The 25,917-nt window shown below is 38.5% G+C and overlaps 1 protein-coding gene across 15 annotated transcripts in view; it reads left to right on the top strand.

The window, feature by feature from the left end:
• Window positions 1–2,252: 2,252 nt before the first annotated feature.
• LOC102233374 (calcium/calmodulin-dependent protein kinase type II subunit gamma) overlaps window positions 2,253–25,917 on the top strand; it is a 59,411-nt gene continuing 35,746 nt past the window's right edge. For 5 of the 15 annotated variants that reach the window (XM_023340879.1, XM_023340874.1, XM_023340873.1 and 2 more), the window contains exons 1-5: window positions 2,254–2,483; window positions 9,905–9,999; window positions 19,328–19,387; window positions 23,694–23,748; window positions 23,896–23,961. In XM_023340879.1, the coding sequence (XP_023196647.1) occupies window positions 2,419–2,483; window positions 9,905–9,999; window positions 19,328–19,387; window positions 23,694–23,748; window positions 23,896–23,961 (341 nt within the window). In that variant the 5' untranslated portion in view covers window positions 2,254–2,418. Of the gene's footprint in view, window positions 2,484–9,904; window positions 10,000–19,327; window positions 19,388–23,693; window positions 23,749–23,895; window positions 23,962–25,917 lie in introns of all 15 variants that reach the window. The other 10 variants (XM_023340877.1, XM_023340875.1, XM_023340882.1 and 7 more) reach the window with 7 other exon arrangements.

The raw sequence follows: 25,917 nt of genomic DNA, 5'->3' as shown, positions 1-25,917 counted from the left end.
GCGACAGTGGAGTGGAAACAAACAGTTTTTCAGACGTGATAAAGTGCTAAATGGACCCGAAGATATTCTACCTTCCAAGGTAGCTGCTTATGTCAAATGAAATCATCAAAAGCATCAAGCAAGTACATTAAAAATACCGATCGATGTTCCAGTTGTTAGGGATCAAAGGCAACTATTTGAAAATGAACTCAGTGTTTCAGCTGTTTTGAAAGTATTTTCCAGATTAGTGGAGAATAAAAGCTGAATGCTGCTTCTCCATGTTTGGTTCTAGTCTGGAAATGTTGATACAACAACCGCAAGTCTTTAATGTATTTTAGTGCTAAGTTTTTCAGTGATTTAGAAACTAACATCAGTATTTTAACGTCTATTCTCTGAGATACTTGGAGTCAGTGGAAGGACTTTAGAACTGGGGTGATGAGCTCTATCTTCCTGGTTTTAGTCAGAACACCAGCAGCTGCAGCTGGAGGATCGACTTTTTAGACAGACTTGTGAAGACACTGTTGCAGTAATCAGTGCAGCTGAAGATAAATGCATGGATGGATTTCTTTAATCCTGGAAATGTTCTTCAGGTAATAGAAGGCTGACTTTGTAGCTGTCTTTATGTGGCTCTGAAGGTTCAGGTCTGAGTCCATCACTACAGCCAGATTTTGGACCTGATTGCTAATTTCCAGCTGTAATAACTGAAGCTGTGTGTTGATTCTAGATCATTACTCTTTAGATACAAAGATAATAACTTCAGTTTTGTTTCTGTTCAGATGGAGAACGTTGTGACACAGCCACAGAATTTATGTTCTAAGCATATATTCAGTGCTTGGATGGGTTCTGAAGGCATTAAACTAATAGGATTGGGTTTAGTGCAACTGAAATTGAAACATGAAAACAAGGTGAGGACGACTCAGACTACAGATATTGGAGTCTGGACTTTGTGGACTGGTGCCAGTAGAACCACCTCCTGATCAACAGAACACCAAGGAGCTAATGGCAGGTTTCTGCAGGTGCAGACGCAGCCCTGCCTAGTGATTGGTTGTTCCCACGGGGAGGTAACTGGTATATATATTTAATATAGCAAGGCCTTCAAGAAAAAATAGTTTCTGTCTTTTGTGAATCATTTCGAAAGTGCGGATGTTGTGCTCTGAAGTGGTTCTGGTGTCGATCAGTTGTTGGTCACACCTGGAACATCCCCAGTCTGGCCAACTGTGAAAATTTCTATTTTAGTCCAAATTCTGACTCTAGCATCTTGTTTTTGCAGCTAAACTCAAGACTCATTTAAATCAGGGAACATTTTCCCAATTTGTTATTATCCATATGAATTTATTTTCCTTGTTTCATGTTTTCCGCTGACAGGAATAAGCTGCCGTGACTGAGCTGCTTCAGGGTTTGTTCAATTGTGTTTTCCAAGGTGGTATTTTGCATATCTTCGTTGGTAGAAGTGGCTGTTTGAACACTGTTGTCTTTCTATCATCTCAAACCAGTCTGCATATTGTCCTCTGATCTCTGACATCAACAAAGGCTGTTTGTCCACACAATTGCTGCTTTCCTCTTCCAACCAATCACATACAAATTACCTTAATTTGCCTTTCTTTCTTTACCATTCTAGCAAACAGTTGGGACTTCACTAAGCAATGTTTTCCACAGCTAGGATGGATTAAATGTGATCGGCTCTATTTGTGCAAACAGTGCTCCTAATAATGTGAATATGTTGGGAGAAAATGCATGAAGCTTAATTCGTCATAAGTTGTGTAAACAATCATGAGGAAGAGCATGGTCTTCTCTATTTTTTGCCCTGAACCGTGCTTGTTTCATAACCTGTCTGTAAGTATGTGTCTGCTGCAGTGAGCTGTGTCTCCCAGGGGTTGGGTGTATCCCAGCCAGTGCAGTAAAACGCTGTTGGGATCTTCTTTGGTTTATCTGGAGCATGCATGAGCAGAGCTGGATCTCCAAATAGCCAGTCGTCTGCACCGTCTTTCCCCTTTCGGTTTTCCCCATCGAGGAATTTATTATGACTCTCTCTTTTTTATTTTTATTTTTCTTCTAAATGACTGAAGTGAAGCAAATATTTCACAGCTACACACGCTTTCAATGACTTCATAAGAACTGGAGGCATTGGTCTCATGCTGCACGTGCCTATTCTCGCGAGAATTTCTCCCCCTTTTTTTTTTTACGACACACATACACACACATCATCATCATCATCACTCCTCCTCCTCCCCCGACCCCTCCCTTTCCGTATCTGCTCGCCTCTCTCCTCTCTTTTCAGTCTTGCTTGCCTGTCAGAAAGGTGCTCCAGTATCGGAGGCTAGGCTACCCTCCTCTCGGACCCCCCTCCCCCGTACGAGAGCCAGCCGCCGTCGAACCCCCCCTCCCCCGCCGCCCAAGGCTAGGGCTCCCCACCCCTCTTTCTCTCTCACGGCTCCAACCATGGCGACCACCGCTACTTCCACCCGGTTCACCGACGAGTACCAGCTGTACGAGGAGCTCGGGAAGTAAGCAGCATCGTGTTTGGCTTGTCGTTTTGTCCCCCACCCCCGCAGCAGCAGCAGCAGCACCACCACCAGCAGCAGCAGCAGCCTCGCTTGAACATTATTTCTGTTTAGCCAGCTTGGCAGGTGATATCTGGCTCAAAATGCGCATTGGGCGAGTTTTGGCGATTTGTTTGTGTGTTTTAGAGCCGGGGTGCTTATTGTCGTGGGCTAAAACAGCCGCTCGCTCTCGGCTAACTGAACTAGCATCTCCCGCAGTAACGGACGTGCTACAATGGCTGATATTGATAAACTAGCCTTGTTAGCCCGCTACTGTTTCCCCTATAAAGACGAGATAACCGCACAGAGGATGGTGCAGTGACAGCTGTTCGCCCTTCCGTGTTCGCCAGCCGGTATTTTCTGGTCTGCTGGAGCCGCCAGCGGGGCCCCGAGAGACTCCAGAGTCGCAGCCCTCTGACATTTAACCGGCCCGCTTAAGTCCGCCACAGTGTGACAGCTCCGTGCGGGCTCGGTGTACCTGCGGCTAACTAGGCCGGCCACTGTTGATAGCTTCCCCCCTAGAATGATTTCTGTAACCCCGTTGAGTTTGGCTACGTTCTCTGAATTTTTAGATCAGGAAGTTATTCGTTGCTGGATTCGCGGGGTTGTGCTTGCAGTGAAATGATGTCGGTACACCGACCGACACCGACCTGACCATCAGTTGTCAATAAAAGCTTTCTCCTTATGGATCTGTCATACAGCTGCTTGCCCGCTGTTGTGGCTCTTTACCGGGTAGGAGGCACGGGTGTGTTTTCTCGGTATTGTGATGACTGTAACACAGAATTATGTGACCCAAATACTTACCCAATTGGGAATTTTATTACCACTTGTAAATGTGTAATCGAACTTTGTCCTACAGACCTCTCACCCTTAAGGGGGCTTTATTACTTTTTGTCACTATTTGTCACATCTTGTACAAAATACAAGATGCATTGAATTTGACAGGAGTAATTACTTGTATGCAGCAGCTACTGTCAACTATTTTTTTTTTATGATTAACCTGATGACAAATTGTATTTTTATTCTTAACAATTTCATGTTTTTCAAGGTATTGTTTGATTTTTGGGGTAACATTTTATATTCTATATACCACAAAATAAATGTAAACAAAGATTTGCGACTCTTGGCTAAATTAAAACACATCACTTCATAAAAAGTTTATCAGACTGATTATAATTGCGGTTGAGGCAATCAATTACGACTTTAATCTAAAGTGATCCAAGTTGGCAAAGTTTTCAAAGTGTTGCATGTCAAAAGTACATCATCTGAAAGAGCATTAAGGTTTTCACTTGATTCCAACATTATCTATGTTGGTTAAATTAACATTTTTTAAATGCTGAAATTTTGCAGTGATTTAGGTCCTTTAATTTACATTGTTCTTTTTTTGTTGAACAACTTACAATTTTTATTAGTAGCTTAGTGGTTAAATGACTGGTAATTTATGTGCAGCATTACGCTTCTTGTTCAAAAATCAGATTTTCCTCATTAAAATATCAACAGAGGAACATTTTGTCTTGAAACAAAATATTCAGGTTATTTTCTTTTTTAAAAGTAAACCTTACCGCTAAATCTGGAAATACTGACATGAAATGGTTAAAAAAAACAGGAAATCTGTTAATTACTTAGTCTAATTAGTAGGGATGCTCTGATTACCACCAATCATTATCGATCACCTGGATTGGCGGTTAATTTTTCATGTTATGTATAAATGATACTATGTGATCTGGTAAGTGGAAAAATGATCTGGTAATAAATTCACCTAATTTAGACATAACACATGCAAAATACTTGCAGGCCCAATACAGCAGCTATTCTGTCAAAATGACAACTGAAAAACCTGCAATTAGTTAAATAATATTTACATTAAGGTTCTCAGTACCATAAATTATACATGAGTCAAATAAATATCACAAATAAATAATGTCAGGAAAAAGGGGAAACATTCATTTAATGTTAAATGCAGGTTGCATGAAAATAAACAATCCTGAATTACTAAATCAAAACTTTCTGAGAGCATGGCTAATTGTTCTGTACTGGTTCTGATTGGCCAGCTGATTAATGCTGGTTCTGATTGGCGTAGTAATTCTGCAGAACACAGGGAGGAAACCGAGGAGATCGATTCTTTCCCCAAGAGATTATCTGTCTCATGTTAGTACATAGCGAACGTAAAATATATATCTTTTCTTTTTTGTTTAAGTTACATGCTGCAGCTTTAAGCAGACGTTCAGTGTGAGAGTTCTCTGCTGGCTGGAGCAGAAACGCCCTGCCTACTACCAGTAGCACCTAGCGGCGGTCCAGAAGCGAGAGCAGAACCCAGGATTTCACACCGCCTGCTCGAAGACTTAAATTATTTTTCGGGTTATTTGTTTAGCTTTCTGATCGTCATGCTGATCCGTGCGAGTGTTGGTAGTTGTGCGCTGCTGTAGCGGCAGAGTGATCGCTCCGGATGTCTTTTTTACCTGCAGTGAGCCTTGAAATAGCCAAAATCTGCCAAAGTTTGGCTAATATTGTTTTTTAAATTGTTTTTTTGACGTGCTTCACCCCCGAGGTATTTTTCCCCGTTCACTCTCAGAGCGTTATAGTTCTACACAACATCGCTTAGGATTTGCGATTGCGCAGTGTGAAGGAACATAAGCTGAGCGAAGTGAGATACTGGTGATCGGTTTTAGTGATCGACAGCATCAGACAGTGATCGGCGATCACGATCACATACATTTTCACGGAAATCGGCTGATTATGTTCGGTGGCCGATTTATTGGCACACTTCTACTAACAATGTGCTCATGTTTAAAGTAAGTTGTTCTTTTTGGAACATGCATTTGGTTGATTTCAGATTATTCAAGCAAAGTTTTGTCAGACTACAACTTAAACTCGTAATGTTCTGTAAAAAGTAATTTATTTGTAAATGCATAAATAAGGCATCATTACAAATTCTTGAAACTGCATAATAGTGATTTAATAAGTAGTATTTGAGGCAAAAGCACAGCTAGCGGCAAAATGACAATGAAATGATTACAGAGCAGTTAGCAGCCGAAGACTTGCTTTTTGTAACTACATTTTTTACAGACCTACAATGGACTCGTCATATTTAATTTTTAAATACAAGAGACACAGAAGTAATAAACTTGGTGTGTTTTAACATTCTAATATACATTGAAATGTAAGATTGTGGGTTCACAAAGTGAGATTTTAGATATTTTATGAACAACTAAAATTCTTAAGAGAAATGTTGCTTTCACAAAGAAAAGCTAACCAACTTTGAAAAAATTGCATAATTGACACCAGATTTGACTTGTTTATTCCAGTTTGCATTATTGTCATGTAGAATAAAGGTTTCACAAATCTGTGTGTTTGTAAACCAGTGTAGAATTATTCAGTCCAGATTCAACCAGATCAAATTTAGTAGATTTGTAACTAGAGATCATCAAATGCAGTCCATTTTCATCAAATAAACCCCTGCTTAATATTCCTGTAGCTTAGCGCTCATAGACTACAAGAAAATGAAATGCCTACTTATCATTTTATACTTCTTAGGAATCGTTTGTGTATTGTCTGATGCGTTGTTTTTTTTAAGTGTTGGAGGTTTCTTTAATGGCTTTGCGTTTGGTGTTGTCCATCCTGATGAGCAGTTTGTGAGCAGACTATGTCAACAACTGCTTTCTGTCTGAAACATAGACTTTGTCAAACTTGAAGCATTGGCGTTCATATTCTGGACTTTTGTGAGACAATTTTCTCTTCAGCAAGAAAATGTCAGGGAATGTTGAGATTAGAGCTGCAAAGTACGTTGAATTGCAAAAACACCTAAAGCTGCAATATTTGATAGCATATTGTATTTTAAGTTGCATATATGCAAATTCTGCATCTCAGTAATGTGTCTGGCCTGTTAGATGGGCATTCACTACCCTCTACTCTCACACTTAATGTGTGTTTGCAGTGCCTGATGCTAAAACTAATAAAACTGTGATTAAATAAAGCCAGTAATGTAAATTGACAGTGCTCATGGGTGCTGGTCATTTTAATTTAATACATTTTAACATGTAACAAGAAGCCACAGAGTTATTTATTTGGTGCAATTTTCACCTCCATAGATGCCCACTTGTTATTTAAACACCGTCCAACTCACAATTTTTACGTCAGTGAGCCTCAGAACGAGGCCGTCATAAAGCAGAATTGGCGAGGAATTGCAAAATGGGACGTGGTGTAAACTATGCTCCATTAAAAACTAACTGCTGGTATTTGCTGGTTCTGCGCTCTCAGGCTCTTTATGTTGCATTTGTGGCCAAAACACGAAGCCTTGTTGTGAAACTAGCCTGTGGATAAAGTTGTCCAAGATGAGAGTGAAAGGACACAGTGTTGGGAAAGAATTAAAGATATTGTGCTACGTTCAGTAATCAGGTTTAACTGTGGAAAATTGTGAATGATGAAAAGCTTAACATCGCAAGATAGCTGAGAGATTACTAACTTTGTAAAATCTGTCTCATCTTGGGCATAATGGCATATTAAACATTTTTATTGCTAATAAAAGAAGTCTAATTGACCAATATTGTCCATAACTTTGGAATACTGTCTTATTTTTTGACAACTATTGAGAAATTTGACAATAGATTGGTGTTTTTCACTAGGCTTCCTTAGACAAGAGAGATAAAAATCCTTAATGATACAATAATCACAATTTGTTAGAGAGAATTGATAATTATTAGTTCTTTTCCTTCATGAACTCACATTAAGCTGGTGATGACTTGTTTATTTCAGTCTTCCTCAATACTTGCAGTGCAGCCATTGTTCCCTAAGCGAGGCACGCTCTACATGCCTGTTATGTCTGAAAAGAGCTTTTCAGTAATGCTTCATCTGGTCACCACGAATATTACAGAAATTTTAAAGCATCAAATGTATTACCATTCAGGATTTCCCCCATTATAAGCCTGGCGGGCCACCAGGCTTTACTTGTGCCCCCACCAGGCTTAGCATTGCTTATTTATTTATTTATGTTTTTTTTAATGTTTGCATTTTTTTAAAGAGTTTATAGTTGGTGTTCAGATATTAATTTTCCAATTTTCAAAATAACACATTATTTTTCTCCAAAGTACTGTCTCAAGTATGACTATGGATGGTGCTCATTGTTTTGTTAAAAATCAGGAAAAAAAACCCAAAACACATAATTATCAAGTGATATTTTAAAATTTCTTGGCATCTTTGAACACTTTTTTAACTCAAAAATGTGGTGGGCCACTGGATGAATTGACTGCTGAGCACCCAACCACTGGGCTAAGCATGTTTTCTAGGGGAAACCTTGCCATTGGATATATTTTGGACACGGTTTATATTTTTATCCAGCTAAGAAAGACTAACCATTAAGAAAAAGGAAACAAAGGGACAACGAGAGCATCAGATTTTTATTTATAAGTTGATGTGGACGTAGCATTTTCTCACAGTGTGTGGTATTCAGCACTAATTAAGATGATGTTGGTTGGCGTTTGCAAAACAGCCAATCCAGAAGCACCATTTATTTTCCTTGGTGCTGATTGGCTGAATTTCCATAAGCGGTAACAAGGAAGATTGTTGAAATTAGGACGTCTCAAGTATTTGCTGATTTTCGCTATTCATGTGAGGCTAAATCACAGTTTCTAATACAATTTCTTTTTTCAGTTGATAATTATTTATGATGCAATCCCTATTTATTAAGAGGTTTGCTAATTAAAGGAAGTGATTCTCACTAACCAGGATGTTTGTACTTTCCAGTCTAAAGTTCCTGCATTTTAGGACAAAGTGAAGCTTTGCCAGTAATTAACAATACTAGTACATTTTGAAGAGCCAGTGATCAGTTGGTCTGAAATGCAATCAAAATAATTAACAAAATGGAATCATTTCAGAAACTGTAAATTCTTGGGTCTTTCGTCAGTATCCTAATAAAAATCGTACAGGTGACGCCGTGCGTATACCAGTGAATGGCATCTACTTTTTGATTGTTGCCTCTATGACATTGCAGTGCTACAGCTACTCAACTACTATGTCTTGAAACTACAAAGTATCATTCATATTACTAAAGGCTCACATGGCAATTGTTGGACTGCAGTTTTTCTTTATACAATTTTGTTTTAAAGAATTGAAGCCTAATTCTATACGGAAAATATTTCCTTTTCAGTTTCTTTAAAGAATTTGCATATCTTAATACCGATTTCTGGCTTGCTTTGAGGTCTGAAAAGCAGGTTCCAACATGGGCTGATTCAGATTTTTTTTGTTTTGTTTAGTATTTCCAGTATTTCATCGGCTAGTCATCAGCCAGAGCCAGTCAAAGGGAAAATCGGCCTATAATAATCTCTGGTTGTCTGATTGGTGCATCTCCAGACAACTTGGGAGGAGATGATGATAATTGATGCAAAAAGTTGAATTTCAAGTTGCCAAAACTCTTTCCAGGTCACAAAATCTAAATGCTGACAGACTTTCAAACAATAAAAAGCAAATCAGGCTACTAGTGTGAGGTGTCTCCCATTTTCTTTTACCTAAATCATCAGCAGCAACAGCAGCAGCCGGAGGAGGAGGACATTGCTCCTATAAAGATATACTGTCCTTAATTTGCAGCTGCCATTTCCAGTCTGCCCCTGTAATTGAGATAAATCAATGGCACCAATAGCGCAGCCGGTGTACACACCTACACATTGTCCAAAGTGGATCTGGCCTCCTCTGGCCTCTGATTTTCCCCTGGACTTGACTCTGCTTTTGTCTCAGCGACCATTATGTTAATGCATTTTGAATTATTTTTTTTTGGCTCTGTCGCAGTCTATTACTATCGAGGGACTGACTTGTACTTGTGTCACCTGCCACCTCTCATTTGCTGTTAAATAATTGAAGATCCGGGCAGAGTGCAGCAGAAAGTTGCAGCGGGTCGCTCGTCGTTAGGAATAATGAAAGTTGCCTTCATATGACAGGAAAGCTAGAAAATGTGCTGATAACACAGGCTGCTGTAATTATATTTTCCAAAATACATGCAGATCTTTTTCTGGGCCAAAGTGAAATTCTAGCTTTTGTGTTTGAGCATATTTATACCCGTATTATGTTTGCTTTTGAAAACTGATTTTAAAGTTTGGGGGTTTTTTTCCCCTTCCTCTAGTTAGTTTTTTAAAATGTTGAAAGAATTGCAGCCGATCTTAACAAATGTGATATTATTGTTGATTTATGTCACCATTTCATCTCCTCTACTCTGATGCCCTGATGGCAATGACTGTAAAAAAAAGGTGTTTGTGTGAGCATGCGAGGGGGAACATTCAAAAACAAACCACTGTGACTAGGCTAGAGCGCCGCTTCAAATGTCACACTTTGTTGAACGTGTGAGGGGAGCGCATTTGAAAAGGAACTAATCTTTGGCTGTTTGTGCCCTTTGTTCGTAGGGGAGCTTTTTCAGTGGTGCGTAGGTGTGTAAAGAAGTCATCAGGACAGGAGTATGCTGCAAAAATCATCAACACTAAGAAGCTTTCTGCAAGAGGTATGGTATCCCTCCAAACACACACACACACAAATAATGTACATGCTTGATTTGATTTGTTGGCTTTAAATGTTAAGAATTTGTTTTGTTAAACAAATGACTGCTCATTTAAAAAACAAAAATAAACAAAAGTGAAAGTGTCTTTACAGGTACACCTACATAAATTAGAATATCATTTATTTATTTCAGAGATTCAATTTGAAAAGTGAAACTCATACATTATCCATTGCACAGAGTGATATATTTCAAATGTTGGTTTTGGTTATTATGGCAAAAAAATCTGTTTCTCATGAATTAGAATATGTTTCAAGTCTATTAAAAAATGAGGAATTTTTAAGAAAGACCACATACTCAAAAATGTCAGTTCAGTATATTGTTAAGGCTCCTTTTGCCTGCATTATGGCATCTTGACGGTGTGGCATGTAGGTAATCAGCCTGTGGCTTTGCTGAGGTGTTAAGGAAGCCCGGGTTGCTTTTACAGCAGCCTTCAGCTTGGCTGTGTTGTTGGGTCAGATACCATGCTCATTAATCTAGGTATTGGTACTTTTAACAGCGTGGACCGGAGCCAAGTCCTGCTGGAAAATGAAATCAGCATCTCCATAAAGCTCGTCAGCAGAGAGAAGGATGAAGTGCTCTAAGATTTCCTGATAAACGGCTGCGCTGACGTTTAACTTTATAAAGCACAGTTGACCAACACGAGCTGATGACACAGCTCTCCAAATCATTACCGTCTGTGGAAACTTCAACCTGGATTCTGTGCCTCTTCACTCCTTCTCCAGACTCATTTGGTTTCCAAATGAAATGCAAACACAAGGAATGTGACAGTTGTAGGCCAAGTCTTGGATCCGTCGTATGCGTGTCCTGACTCATGAAGCACCGTCTCCAGGCTCAATGTTTTTTTCCACAGTTTTCTAAAGGCTGCAGTCATCTGTTATTTTGCACTAGGCCTGAAACGATACATCAGATTAATCGTGATAATACACAACTAATTTAGTAATCGATTAATTAACAGGAGCATAAGGACTAAAAAAGGCCATTTCTGCTGGATATTAAGAGCAGAAATTAAGCCAAAACTGTACAAGAAATATAAACATTTTGTATTTTAGACCATAGGAAAAACTTGGTTTGTATATATTATATCCAGAACTGGTTGCAAAATATGAGCTTCACCTGGTTCAAATTCTGTAAAAAAAATACTCTTTCCTATTAAGCACCTTTTGCTATCAATTATTAACTTGTTAATCCAAAAAATAGTCAACAGATTAGCCTGTATTGATAAGCCGAGCAGGAAATGGCTGAGCTTTTTATATATTGAAGTTTATAAGCATTTTCTAGCTGCAGACGGATTCCTTGCTACATACTGAAGGAATGCTGGTATTACATTGTTAGGCAATAAAATGTTTAATTGAATTATTTGCATTTATTGTGTTTCCAATATTGTATAAAAAGGCTTAAATTAAAAGTCTACGGAATGTGCCAATTAATCGTCAGAATAATCAATAGCTTAATCTATTACTAAAATAATTGTTTGTAGCCCAGTTTTGCACCATTTTTATTATTTCATGTTTTCCTTCAGCTCAACTTTCCACTGATATGCTTGTACACTTCACCTTGTGAACAGGCAGCTTCTTCAGGAGCGACCTTTTCTGGCTTATCCTCCTAACGGAGGGAATAAGTGTCTGCCTGCTGGACAACTGTAGAGCCAGCAGTCTTCCTCTTGGTTGTGTAGGCCGTAACGCAACATTTCAAATATCACTGGCCAATAAATTGTCCCAGTAATTATTGTGATAAATGATAACATTGCTTTGAGGTCAATTTTAAGTGATATATTGATAATAATAATGCTAGCTTGCCCTTTCAAAGAACAATAAACTATGATTTTTGTAAATAACATTTAACACTAGAACCAGAAGATGTTTTAAATATACAAAATAAAACGGAAATAAAAACAACTTACTACTGAAACCATAAATAAAATGGATTATAATGTCTTTGTAAACAAAATTTTCCTTACAAAAACATTAACCAGAATGGAACATATCAAGCTCATTTGAATTAATTATGCAATTAATTAATTGTTTATTGCGACAGGCTTATTTTTAAGATGCACCTGATCTAAACACTTTTACATTAAATTATTTTTGAGTGTCCAAGTGATGCTAATTTAATAGTATAATGAAGTGATTGCTGCTTTGTCCACTTTAACAGATTTCATGCAGTTTGTAGTGGCAGCTGTCGGCTTAATGGCAAAATCACAGCAGTTGTAACAGCAGAGGAAATATTTTATTAAGTTGTTGTCTGTCAAGTCTTATCAGCAACTTTTTAATCGTTTATTGATGCTCTTTATAAACGCCTAAATGAATAAGTTGCTGTAGCTGCTCCAGTATGCAATTGCACCACTTTTGTACAATTCATCGATCCAGGCTCATCGAGATCCAAACATAAATGACGAGACATAAATATTTTCAGGTGTCTGTGAGAAGATTTCTCTTTTCACATTGTCCTGTGTGTATTGTACATGCATGTGGAGTTCACCGACATCTGTTGTGGTTCGTAATGATGATGAAATATCTCACTGCGTTCTTCTGTTTTGTATATGGCAAATTAAAGACCCAGATCTCCTCGTAGTTTTCACACACACCTGGGCCTCTTTGTTCTTCTTTCCTGCCTCCTCTCATTAGCTTCTCACCTCTCCCTCATTGCCCGTCTCTGGTCTTTCTGAGCAGGGAGATTGGTTTGTATTGAGGCTAATCCACTTATCCTCAATGTATCTTCATCAACCACTAAGACCCCACAGAATCCATAGGCGCCTCCCTGTTTGCCCTGTTGTTGACGGTGATGGTATTTGTCTGCATGATGTAGACGAAGAGAGCACAGAGTGATGCTAATAGTGCATGTCTGTTTGGTGCGAGCTTGTAATGCTATTATTGCTCCATCCGTACCATCAAGTGTCCACATAGTGTAGCTTCTAGTATTAATGTCCCAGCCATGAAAAGTAAGAGCTCAGCAGAAAGCTGTGGGCTCTTTGCAGAGGCAGAAAGTAAAGAGGAGGTGTGTGTGTCTGCTTATAGAAGAGGATGCATTTTAAAAGCATAGTTCAGTGATGCCGCTCTCCAAAGAAGCATGATAAAGTGAAACGTAATAATAAGTGATAGAATCTGTAGATTTAGTTTTGTAGATGGGCAGCTTTACAGATTGATACATGCAAACAAAAACATTCTGCCTGGGAGGATTTGGGTAATTTTTTTACCCTTATGAGGCGAGTGTGGCCTCTTGCTTGGCCTGGTGGGTAAGTCTGTCAAAGCTCTAGTAAACACTGCAGTAATCTGAGGAAGGGGGAGGGGAAAGGAGGTAAGGAAGGGAGGAAGCCAAAGAAAAGGTGTGAAGGGAAAACATCTTAATGGAGTTCATGGTGCCTAGGACTGGACTAACCACTAGTACAAAGTAAGATTTGAAGCAATTGTGTCAAGCATTAAATGTCTAATTGCTGTTGTTTATAACAGAAAAGTACGTTGTCATGTACCTGCTAAAATATGTATATGTTACAGGGTTTCCCCCATTGTATTATAAGCCTGGCGGGCCACCAGGCTTTACTTGTGTCCTCACCAGGCTTAGCATAGCTTATTTATTTCAGTTTTCTATTAATATTTGCATTTTTTAAGACTTTATAGTTGGTGTTGAGATATTAATCTTCCAATAACACATACTTATCAAGTGATATTTTCAAATTTCCTGTCAACTTGAAACATTTTTTTAACTCAAAACACGAAGGGCCGCTGGATGAATGACTACCGAGCGCCCAGCCACCAGGCTTAGCAAGTTTTCTGGGGAAACCTTGTGTTATGACTTTTTGTTTTGATTTTCACAAATGGACCTACAAAAATATAGAATAAGTATCAGCAAGTTTAATAATTGTTTTAGGCTTTATTGTGCAGAATGATGTCTCTTATGCCATTCTGCCCTTGGAGTACTACTGGGAGTATACAAGGGCAACGACATACTCATACCTGTCAAGTCTCCCGTTTTGGCCGGGAAACTACCATACGTTATCCCTCTGTCCCTGCGTGTTCCAGAGTTAGGATTTTCCCATAAATTCCAATATTAGAGTAATTACGCCTTGTTACAACTATTTAATCCATTGTTAACATATCGTAGCGTGTTTTTCTGAGCTGCCTTTAAATGCAACATGAGCGCCGGTTTTACACCTGTGACGGAGACACGCTGCTGCTGTGCAGAGCTGCACAGGTGTGTCTGAGAATCATGGTAGCAAACCAGCAAAAGGCCAAAAAAATATTTGCATGTTTTTTCCCTTCCAGCTAAAAGACAGAGTTGATTAATGCTGTTTGATGCAGATAATGTTAGATAAATGATGATTAGTTAATGCCAATATATCACATTAAGCTTGTTAAGAATAGGCTACTCATTTTGTTGTTCTCTCTGTGAAAAAGTGGGCAGTACTAGTTTCATTTACTTGAGTAACTTTTTGGGAAAAAATGCACTTATAAGAGTAGTTTTGCTGCACTGTGCTTCTTTCTTAATATTTTTGTTGCTACTCTTACTTGAGTAGATTGATTTTGCATTTAAAGAAATATTCTTCAGAGATTAGAAAAATTAGATTCTTAGATTTCTGTAAGGTATGAGCGAATATTTATGCAAAGTTAAGCATAATTACTCAACATTTACTTATGTTACCCAACCCACCTCCCTCCCCACCTCCCCACCCTCAGCCCCACGCAAAACCCCCGCTCCGACAGCAGCAGGGGACGGTTTCCCGAATCCTCAAGTCCAAAACTTGACAGGTATGCATACTAGAAAATCTTAAGATTTAGGTAAGTTTTTTTTTTATTCACTTATTTTTCTCATCTATTACACTGGCTCCAGTTTTCCATGCAAAAACTTAAACAGTCCTTTGCGATATCAATGCTGCACACACTATTATTTGTAGAATTTGTGATGCTGTATATTAATACAGTGCTATTAGATGGCTAATTAACCAGGTAACCAATACTCAGTAAGGCTCTGGTATTTATATGATGATCAATTGGGACTAAGGGGAGCAAAATGTTGCGATTACTACACATGTCAGCAACCTTGACACAATTCTCTTCTTCCACCAGAAATATTCACATCTAAATATATTGAGTTCATGTCAAATAATTGGTTGATTGGCTTGTTTTTCTGTCTTAAATAAAAGTAATATCTTGTTATAAAATGTTGTTTTGTGTCTTTGTAGTCCATGAAAATGTGGCATTTTAACTGGAAGTTATCAAATCATGAGAATTATGAACTGGCCCCTGCCTAGATGTACATTAGTTACTTTTACATGGCGGCACTAAAAAGCGTAGGTGTAATGTGAGCATCTGAGCAGAATGAATGCTCTAATTCAGTTGTTGAAGTGACACTGGAAACTGGGCCCTTGCTGCATTGTCTGCAGCAACTGTGTGCCGAGGCAGAGAGAGGGGGTGAGAACGAACATTTATTTTATCGCACAGCCTCAGTTTCTTGTCCTAAAGTTACCACTCTTATGCTATTTAGTTGCTTTACTGGAAAGCATCATAGTGATTCTCATTACTTTTGAGTTGTTTCAATCTTCAGCTCATGTTGTCAAATTCCCTTTATCCAATTTTCATTAGTGGTCTTTGTATCTGAGTACATCTCTGATTTGTGTAGCCATTAGGTCCTTAGTGTTTATTAATAGTGTCAGCAGAGAGTCGACAAAATGTGCCTGATACTAGACACTTTCTTTTGTAGGATAAACTGATGAATGCATGATTTCATGGCATAAAAATTCAGCCTGCCTCTGTTACACCACTGACTCGCTAGGCGAGGTCGTCACAGACCCACATCGCCTGACTTTCATTTAGACAAGCCAGCTTTGTGGGTGGGGGGAGTGATGAAGAATGGTTTGTGAAACTAGCCTTCAGCAAAGTTTACAAATGTAACAAGACTTAAAAATCAAGCCTGACAAGAAGAGTAACGAGGTGAGATGTAGAATTAAAATTTTTAGGCGTTAACAGATTTACAGTTTTGATGCTATAATTGAGACAATCGATTGGTGCATCACCAATAAAAATAAAATTTTTGTTGAGTGGAGATATTTTGCATTGTAATGATTTTTTTTCTGTCTTTAATGTTAGCACCTTGAAGCAGTACTTCTCTTTAACCTGGTGCACACAAATCAAACGTAGATGCATGTATTTTTTAGGCAAATCAGAACCCATGCAGCTATTTTTAGAGAGAATGCCAAACCTCGTCCCTGAATGACTGCCACATTATTAGCATCGAGTTTCCTCAGCTGTTTTGACAGCATTTCCTCGTCCTAACAGCTTGGATCAAACTCACCCAAAACAGACTGAGCTGAATTCACGAGCCTTCAGTTGAACTGTCAACTTTGTGTGGCTGATAAAGGGGTGTATATGCATGTGTGCGACTATGTGGGGTAGTCTCCATCCTTTGCAGCTAATGTAAGACGGCTTTGGGCCTGCCCCGTGGCAAAGCAGATGGCCAATTAGAGAGCAGCAGGAAGTGCCCGTAATTACCCTCCAGCCCTCTCTTTCCTGCCTTCCTTTACCACCCTCTTTCTCTCTCTCTTTCTCACACACCAACAAATAAGAAGATTGAATGAATTAGTGCTGCAGTGACACTGCACTGTGGTAGACAGTTTTACAAATGCGCGCGCACGCACAGGAGAACTGTGATCCACTTCCAGCAAATGGACGCTCCACGTAATCCTCTCTCTATCTCTTTCTCTGCCTGTCTCTCCATCCTGCGTCACCAGTGTAATTAGGAGGTGGTTCAGGTCTCTCTGTCATTCAGTCGCTTCCTCACAGTTGAGGGAAATACACACCTACAGGAAGGTTAGTTGAAGGTACTTGATGATCGTTCTTGGAACTCCTGTCTTCAACTTTAAACTCGCTTTATCAACAAGTTGAGAAGTGTTTAAACTGCACGGGCGGTAAGATAAGTGATGGGTGATGGTTTTGCTGCAGCATGTGAATTTTATCTGGGGTTGCTGCTGCTCTGGGGAAATGAATGCAAATCTTAGCCAGCCGGCCTCTGTGTCATGTAATCGCCATGGAGCTGTGTGGAGTTAGTTGGCTTAACCACAGTGATAAAACACGCACATCTACACACATCGACTTATAGTGCGTCCTCCTCACACTTGCGCCACCTGACTCATGACCTCAGCTCCTTCTTCACTGGGGTTTTGTTTTTGCGGTTTCTGCATCCCATAGAGATTAGCCGGTTGAGGAGTGTCGGCTGATTTACAAACCAACAACTCTAAAACACACACTCTCTTAGAGCTGCTGTGGGATTTGGTTAAATCCTCAAACAAGGATGTATGGTAGGTCTGGACATGAACTGAGTATTTTTCTTGTGAGGATCTCCTCCCAGCCTGAGGAGTAAATACAGCAGAGTTTGTCTAATGGGTTTCATAGGAACCCCTTCTGTATATGTGTACATTGAAATGCAAATGCTCACATCTTCTTCAACACAGAGGCTTATTTTATGACTAGAGGGTACACCGATCAAAGATTTTGTTGCAGATTTCTGATCTGTGTTTTCTGGAATAATCTGATGACCTACCAAGGCCAATTTTAGCCAGTTGATTTCCAACTGGTAGATTGCTAACTCTGGGTTGAGGGTTAGTTTGCGCTTCAAGGTGGGAGTTTTAAGTGTTCTCACCTTGTTCACAAGTGAGCGTTGAGTCTAGGCGAGGAAAGGTTAGATGGATTTGATTGGAGCTGGGTTGGTCGTAATCTGGGCACTGTTCAGACTTGCTGTGGATAAGGGTGCATTCACACCATCCCTGTTTAGTCCGCTTTACTTGAACTCTTGTTTGGCTAGAAAGTCCAGTTCATTTGGGCAGGTGAAAATGTGCAATCAAACTCTGATGCGGACCAAAAAAGTGAACTCTGATCCGCCTAAAAACCTTGGTCTTGGTTCATTTGAAGTAAACTGTAGTGTGTTTCAAATGTAGTAGTAATAATAATAATTTTAATTATAACTCCCTGTATATCTACAATTGAAATCTCAAAGGGCACATTCACAAGCTGATGATGGCAAGCTACTGGATTGTAGCTACAGCTGCCCTGGGGCAATCTGACAGAAGTGAGGTTGTAATTTTTGCACGAAGCGTGAAGGGTCTTGCCCAGGGACACAACTGATGAATGTGGGCAGACCAGGAATCGAACCAGTGATACACCGATTGTAGGGCAAACTCCCACCGCTACCGTGTATGTAGGACTGGAGTCCGCTCCAAAATCTGGAGTCAAACTTTAGAGCAGGGCATTTTGGGTATATACAACCAAAGCAAACGTGTAAGTCTAACGCTGCAGTAAGAAAAGGCTCATGATCTGTTGCCAAACAGAAATATGAGAACCACTAACTCCACTTTTGTTTGCATTTCGTAAAAAAGGAAATTGCCCTCATGTCTTCAGAGGTTTTTGTGATGTTTCCTTCATTAGGTACTGGTGCAGCGCCAACACAGGCGAATGGAGAACAAGTTTTTCAAAGGGTTTGGATTGTTTGACGCAGCGTAGTGTGAAAGCGAACTGCACCAGCTGAAAATGTAACAAATGTTGCAATTTTGGTCTCAGAACCCAGTCCATCAGGTGTGAAACTTAAAGGTCTTGGTTTACTGACCATTTTCCAACCTTCAATAATGATTATGAAATTAGATTTTAGACATTTTATTGGGGTGCTATTGGTAAATGTTTCAAGGCATGGCTCTCTTAGGAACTACATACTAATACCTTGGGAAGTTAGAGAGTGTTTCTTGGATTGGGGTGTCTGGGTTTCACTTCCCAAGACTCAATCTCAGATAGGCAGAAGACAATTAATGGGTGACATGTTTTTTCTTCATAAATAACAGCTTCTTCAAGTGACATTGTTCTATTATTTATTATTCATTCTGTACATCCTCTGTACACATGATTAATGGGATTGTCTTGGTTCTGGCCTGTGGTTTTGTCTCTGGTCCGTCTCTCCCTCTGCTGTGAGCAGTAACTAAAGTTGACTGTGCAGCCAAGCATCATTTCTTCTTCTTTTTTCCTTTTTTTGTTTACAGTTTCCATTAACATTGTGAGAACATGCTGCTAGGAGAGTGCGCCTCTTGTAATCTAAAATTTGAATACCGGTAGTTTTTTTTTTCAATAAGTTCATAAAACTGTCAAAATGGTTATGTAAAATAGTGAAAATTAGCTTTTTACTGCTTACTAAACATGTATACGTGTCTCTGAGGTTACTTTTGTTTTAAACATTTTAAAATTGTTTTTCTTTTTTCCATCTTGTTCTAACTTGTTCTTTTTTTCTTGTTTTCCCTCAGACCACCAGAAGCTTGAGAGAGAGGCTCGTATCTGCCGTCTTTTGAAACACCCCAACATTGGTAAGTTTCTGTGCAGATAAGCAGACGTGGATTAAGTTTCTTTTTATTTTCTTCTTCATGAATAAAGAATTTCCAAATGTATTAATTAATTTATTTATTTTGTGAATAACCCCCTGAGATGTAGCATCTCCTTTTTAAACGGGGTCCTTACAAAAACATAAAATACAAATACAGAACATACAGAAATTAAAAGTTAAGTAAAGAATGCAGTTTTTTTTAATGGCGTACTTGTCTTTTACCATTATAACGTTGCAAAAAAAAAAAAGTCACCTCCACCATTAATGTCACACACTAATATTTCAGACTGCCATTAGCTTTGATTAAGGCATTCACTGCGTTTTTCTATAAGCTTCTGCAACATCACAATATTTTTTTCCATCCAGTTCCAATAGGTTTTTCAAAATCTTGGTAAAAAAAGAGTCTGACCTCCTTCAAAACATCCCAAAACTCTCAATATGGTTAAATATCTGGACTCTGTGGTGACAGAGGTGTGAAAAAAATCTCACTCTCCCTGAACCACTCGTTCATAATTTGAACCCGATGAATCCTGGTATTGTCATCTTTGAATGTGGGCGTGCCATTTGGGAAGAAACCAGCCGTTGATGGAATAACCTCGTCATTCAGTATATTCAGGTCATCAGCTGGATATTATAGCTCGGCTACAATAGACCCTGGGCATGATGGGAGCATCACTTCATCTGAGAAATGAGAAGCTACTTGTTGCGTTGGTTGGTGCCAGCTGAAAAATAATCACCTCACGCTTCTTTTTTTTTTTTTTTGCTTTTTATTTATCTCAAGTGGATTAGATGTTGCTCAAAGGGTTTAGTTAGTCTCAGTTGACTAAAGCTCATCCACATACAGTATCAGTCCCTTGTGGAAAACTATAAACATAACTTTTGACTTTCAACTTTCTTCTTGCCACTATTCCTTGAAGACCAGATTTGTGGAGTGAACATTTAGTGTTTTAACTCCTGAAAGCTGTGTATCTCTGCAGCTCCTCCATAGTTACCCCAATCCTCTTGGCAGGTTTGTATTTGTACCGCAATCTTTACTTTTTCAAATTATGAGTTGAAGAGTCCTCTAAGATGTTCAAAGCTTGGGATATATATAACTTAATGCTGCCTTAGGTAATTTCTCAACTTTATCCCTGACCTTCTTCATGTTTCTGGTCTTTTTGATGCTATTTGTTCTCTAACAAACCTCTTAGTTCTTCACATAAAAGTATTTATTACTAACTGGTTGACTTCACTTTCTTTAGGGGTATCAGAGTAAAGAGAGGTAACACCAGGACAGCACAATATATCACAAATGTATCTTGTGAGCTACTGTAGTTATTTAAGTTCTGTACATTCAGGCTTTCAATAAATATTTCTTTCAGGAGGGATACAGTATTTTTTTATTTATTCTGGTAGCTGGAAAGATATTACTATTGTTTACAGTAAGTAATATTGCTACAGCAAATTATCCTACATAATAGCATATCACCTCCTTTCCTAATATTATTCAGCCCCAGTGAACGAACAGGTTTAAAATTTTTATTTAGAAAATTAGGATAAATACTGTGAGTTTAGATAACATTATGTGGCAAAATGTACAAAAGTTGATGGTATGATAAATGTTTGAGGAACAAATTGTTTTTTTCCAAGCAGGTCATTGAACTAACCATGAATTACAGAAGCTACCATTTGTAAATCACACAAAACGGGTTCAAGGATTTTTATTTACTTCTATTCAGAATTTCTGAAAAAGTAACTCCTGGAGGAAGTTGGAGTGTTTAAGTTCACCATGAAAATCACACATTTGTATGGTCAATTAAAGCAAAAAAATTCAGCAGCACATTATTAAAAATTATTGTATAATTGTCTTTGTTTAAATTCATCTTGTGTATTTCTATTTGTGAACCATTGGGGTGTGATTGTGTTATTTTGTCAACGTTTGTTCTGTTTTGTTGACATATTTGAGTGCATGTATGCTTCCTCACCTGCACAACATCCTTTACACCATTTGTCACCGAGTGAAACTGTTAGAAAATTAAAAGCTACTCTGAAATTAGCTGAATAGATATGAATAGATTATCACTGAGATCAAATTAAACCCGAGTCCTGCTGCTTGTGCTAACATTTATTTTTCTTATTCAGTGTGATCGCCATTACTCATTTTTACATGCTGTACATTTATATAATTGTTTCGGTTTCAAACGTTTTTATTGCCTTTTTAAAGCAGCACTGAGGATTAAAAAATAATGCAGAGTCCAGCTTTAATAGGGATGTTCAATAGCGATAGCTACAATGAAAGGACAAAATCAATGCCACCTTTAGCGCTGCTCTCCTTATTTCTCTTCTGCTCATGTCCTACTTCTCTCTCGCCCCCCCGAGAGAGAAGCTCACCCCTCACCTAATCTTCCTGTTATCTGTCTTGTCTCTATAGATTTTTTTTTCCCCCTCATCCTTTTCCTTTCTCTTTTCTTGACATATCTCTGCGTCGTCTACGTTCAAACTTTAGACAAAGGAGGGTACAAAAGAGGAGACATATGGAGACACGAAAGCACAAAGAGAAGGAAACAGATGGGAGGAGGAGGGAAGAGCGGTCACACTTGTTTCTTGCTGCAGGGGCATCCTACTTCATCTTATTATACAACTGATATGCACTTTACATAACTATAACTGTTTGTCTGCTGACACTGAACCTAAGCTGTATCTCAGCAGGCGTTGAGGCTATCGGTCGGACAGCGTCCTGATTTGTCACCATGCTGCTGGTCAGTTAACTTGACAGGTTTGGCTGCTGAGGTTGCTGCATGACCCCAGCAATGTGGCATTATGCAGTTCTCTTTACCAAATTGGGTTATTTGTGTCACCAATTAGAAAATACAGTCTCTTTACTATGAAAATGAAACTTTAAATGTCTAGTTCACTTTTCATTTTTCCAGTTTGTGCTTAAGGAGCCACAAAGCAGACATTTAATATAAGTACTAATTACTACAATCATTATTGGATCAGCAACTAATGACTTATTTGGACAAAATGTTGTACAGTTGAAACCAGGGGTGCACCGATTGCAGTTTTCTGGCCAATCCCCGATTGCCAACCTTTAAATAGCCAGACCTGCTGACTCCGATTTTGGCTGATACCAATTTTTTTTTGTCTGAAATGTTTTCTAAATATAGCAAGAAAGTCACTGAATTGGCAACAGTAGGGTGACTATTGTTAACTACAAATGTGCAGACATGACGTGGTGGGCCGGTCTAAGAGTAGAGCAGAAGAAGATGGCGGTTGATTTTAAAACCTTCGATGAGGTAGATAAGATCGGTGGATTAGATCGGCTTCTGATGCAATTATCGGCCGATCACCAAGATCCCAAAATTAAGAAAATCATAGATAAAATGGTGCACCCTTGGTTGAAGGGTTTATGTACACCAAATAGCAAGACATGGCCACCTTTTAACAAAACATGAACACCTTGTTTTTGTCTGTCTGAAGTTAAACCAAACCAAACTTCTCTTGTTTAAGGTCAGAATTATGAGAGTTACTTGTTAAATGCCACAATAAAGAGAGAAATGATCTGTCAGATTTATCTGGATTTTGATGTCTTCAAAATCAGAACTTTTCATAAAGAATAATTACCATATTTAAATAATTGTTGGCCAACCACTGTGAATGTTTTCCATTGTTACATCTTTTCTCTGTTGGTGGACAATTTCTCTCACTGTGGGTCAATAGAGTCCTAACCCCTTAGAAATTGTGATTTTGGCACTGATATGTTAATAATAATTTATAATCAGTTCTAGAATTGCTTTAGATCAGAGCAGGATATGTTTATCTTTTTCCATATAGAACCAGCACAGATGCAGCTTGGTTTGAATGATTAGTTTCCTCTGCAACATAAGAGTGAGGAAAATGTGCAAAAAGAAGAAATGCCTCAGGGGGCACAGTATATATGACACCCATGTTTGTTGGAGGTGCTAACTTGCCCATACTTGGGTAAAGCTGAGGTTTCACAGCATTGTGCTGGTTTCAAAACAAGAGCTATTTCCTTTGGCTGCTGCTACTTTTGTTTCACATGTTATGCAGTTAAAGGCAGTTTGAAAAGCTCATTTCATGTTTGCATGATGGCAAAATTTCCACTCCAGTGATTGAACTTCTGTAGCTCTTAAGATAAAGAAAACGTACTTAAGGAGTTTTGGTTTTGCAGTTTCTTTCTCTTTAATTTATGTCTAGATTTAACCACCAAACACTGCAGAAAACCTTATTTCTTTCATCTCCTCGCTGTTTTTATTGTCTGCTCTCACATCCTCCCCTCTCTCTTGCAGTGCGACTTCATGACAGCATTTCAGAGGAAGGCTTTCATTACCTCGTCTTTGACCTGTGAGTATATTCTGTGCACGCACACGCTGACATTTCATCCATGCACATAACCTCGCTTTGTTTGTGTATGCTAACAACTCCTTTCTCTATCCTTCCTGTCTCATCGACTCTCTCTTTCTCCAAATTCTTTCTTCTCCTGTCCCTCAGCGTGACAGGCGGAGAGCTTTTTGAGGACATTGTAGCCAGGGAGTACTACAGTGAGGCTGATGCCAGGTAAGATCCCCCCCACCCAATGTAAATATCTATGCAGATACAGGCAGAAATGCACAGTGTAGCCATGTGAAAACATATCACTGCCACACACATGCACTGCTGTGTCTTGATGTGCTCACACACATAATTGGTTGGCTTGTATTCTTGTCAGGAAATGCATCCTCCCTGTCAACAAGTGCAGTAATGTAGCTTTCTCCCTTCTCTCACGCTGCACCATTTCTGTCGGTTTTATTGCGGCAAGAATAAGCCGGTAACAATGATTTAATGGATCAATTTTTATTATTTATTTGGTCATTGATTACAATAATCTGCAACGTTTTAAACCTAGTTTAATATCTCCAACGTTTGGGAAAATTAATTTTTATTATAATTTTTTTTGTCTATTTTCCAGTTAGAGAATAATATATCTGTTTTGATCTTTGATCATTTTTACTGTGGAAAAACCTGGTTATCAGCTATAAATGAGAGATATTAGATGGTAAAGCTAATCCAATCTATGTTGATTGCATTTCAACTCTAATTAGATCTGTACAATATATTAAATCTGAATTATCAACTAGTATTGGTGTGTGCTATATTGCACATGCTAATATTGTCACTTTGAGACAATTTTTAACTAATTTGATTGTAATGGGAAAAAATAATGTAAGGTCACCCAGGCAAAGATTAAGAAAAACTTTGATTTCTAAAAACATTGAAACTGGAAAACATAAACATCCAAAAATAAACGGACAAAACAACAATAATTAAAATGGATTATGAAGTTTCATTTCAAGCAGTTCTAGTTATTTAACCAACTGGCTAGTCTCTATTGACCTTTGTTGTACACCATGAGCTCTCAGAAGATAATGGGAAAACTGGAATGACTGAAAAGAGTCAAGAAAATATTAATCTTACTTTCTGTTGTCTCTGGAATATTAAGAAATAGTATTGCAGTAATAATGTTGAGATATTGTGCAGCTCTAGGTCTAATTCAAAATTGTTAAATACTCAAATAAGGCCTGGACTGATTACCGGAATAAAGGTAGACCCGAGTTTTAAATGTTCCTTCTCGACTAATTGGGGGAAATATCGACAGTTTAATTGACTCCCTACATAATCATTAGCCCCAGCCCTATTTTAGTGGTCACAGACATACATTATTTATTTATTTCGGTGTCAAGGTATGTAGTATTTGTCAGATTTTTGAGCTGAACTTTAACAGGTTGCATCTCTTCGAGCTCATCTTTGGGGAAAGTCCTGATTTTAACCTATTTGTTGTAAATGTATGTCCTCTTTAACAATCAACCAACCTCCCCACGCTGCTGTATGTTAAACTGGGTTAATGTAATGCTTTTTCTGCTTTAATATATGTTTTTAAAGCGTAAAAAAACTAAATACAGTGCCGTTTAGAAGTTCACATTCACTCAAAATGGCAACAACTTTCATACTTATTTTGAGCCTTTAATCATACATTATGTTTTATTTTTTTATTTCATAATTTACTGACAATACACATTGTTTTTTAGCAGACGTTTCTCTAATCCCCACCAGGTCATAATTATACATACAAGCTCCAATACACCCCACTAATATTTGCACTTCGGCAAGATGTTTTTGTATCCATCAGTAAAACTTCTGAGTGGATATTTGATAGAGTTGCATGAAGAAAAGCAATGCAGTTGCTGAATATCAGTTCTGATTAACCAACTGCCCTTAATGAGCTTTAACATATTGACCTCCAAAAATGTGCATTGCTCAAGGAACATTATGCAGGCCGTACTTGTTTCTTAGCATCTAATAATTATACAACTTGTTGCATTTGGTAAGATGTTTAATATTATCACAAATGTATTATTTGTTATTGCAGACCTTGATATTGTGTTTTGTGCTGCTTTAATATTTGATCACCCTTAGCAGAATAAATAGACAGAAATTTTAAGTAGTTGGCTTCCTGGCACTGACTGGCCTTTTGAT

Source organism: Xiphophorus maculatus, chromosome 10 (genome assembly GCF_002775205.1).
Source record: "Xiphophorus maculatus strain JP 163 A chromosome 10, X_maculatus-5.0-male, whole genome shotgun sequence".
In the NCBI taxonomy this organism is placed as follows: Eukaryota; Metazoa; Chordata; class Actinopteri; order Cyprinodontiformes; family Poeciliidae; genus Xiphophorus; species Xiphophorus maculatus.
The sequence above is the reverse complement of the archived record's forward strand: the minus strand, read 5'-3'. Positions and strand labels throughout refer to the sequence as shown.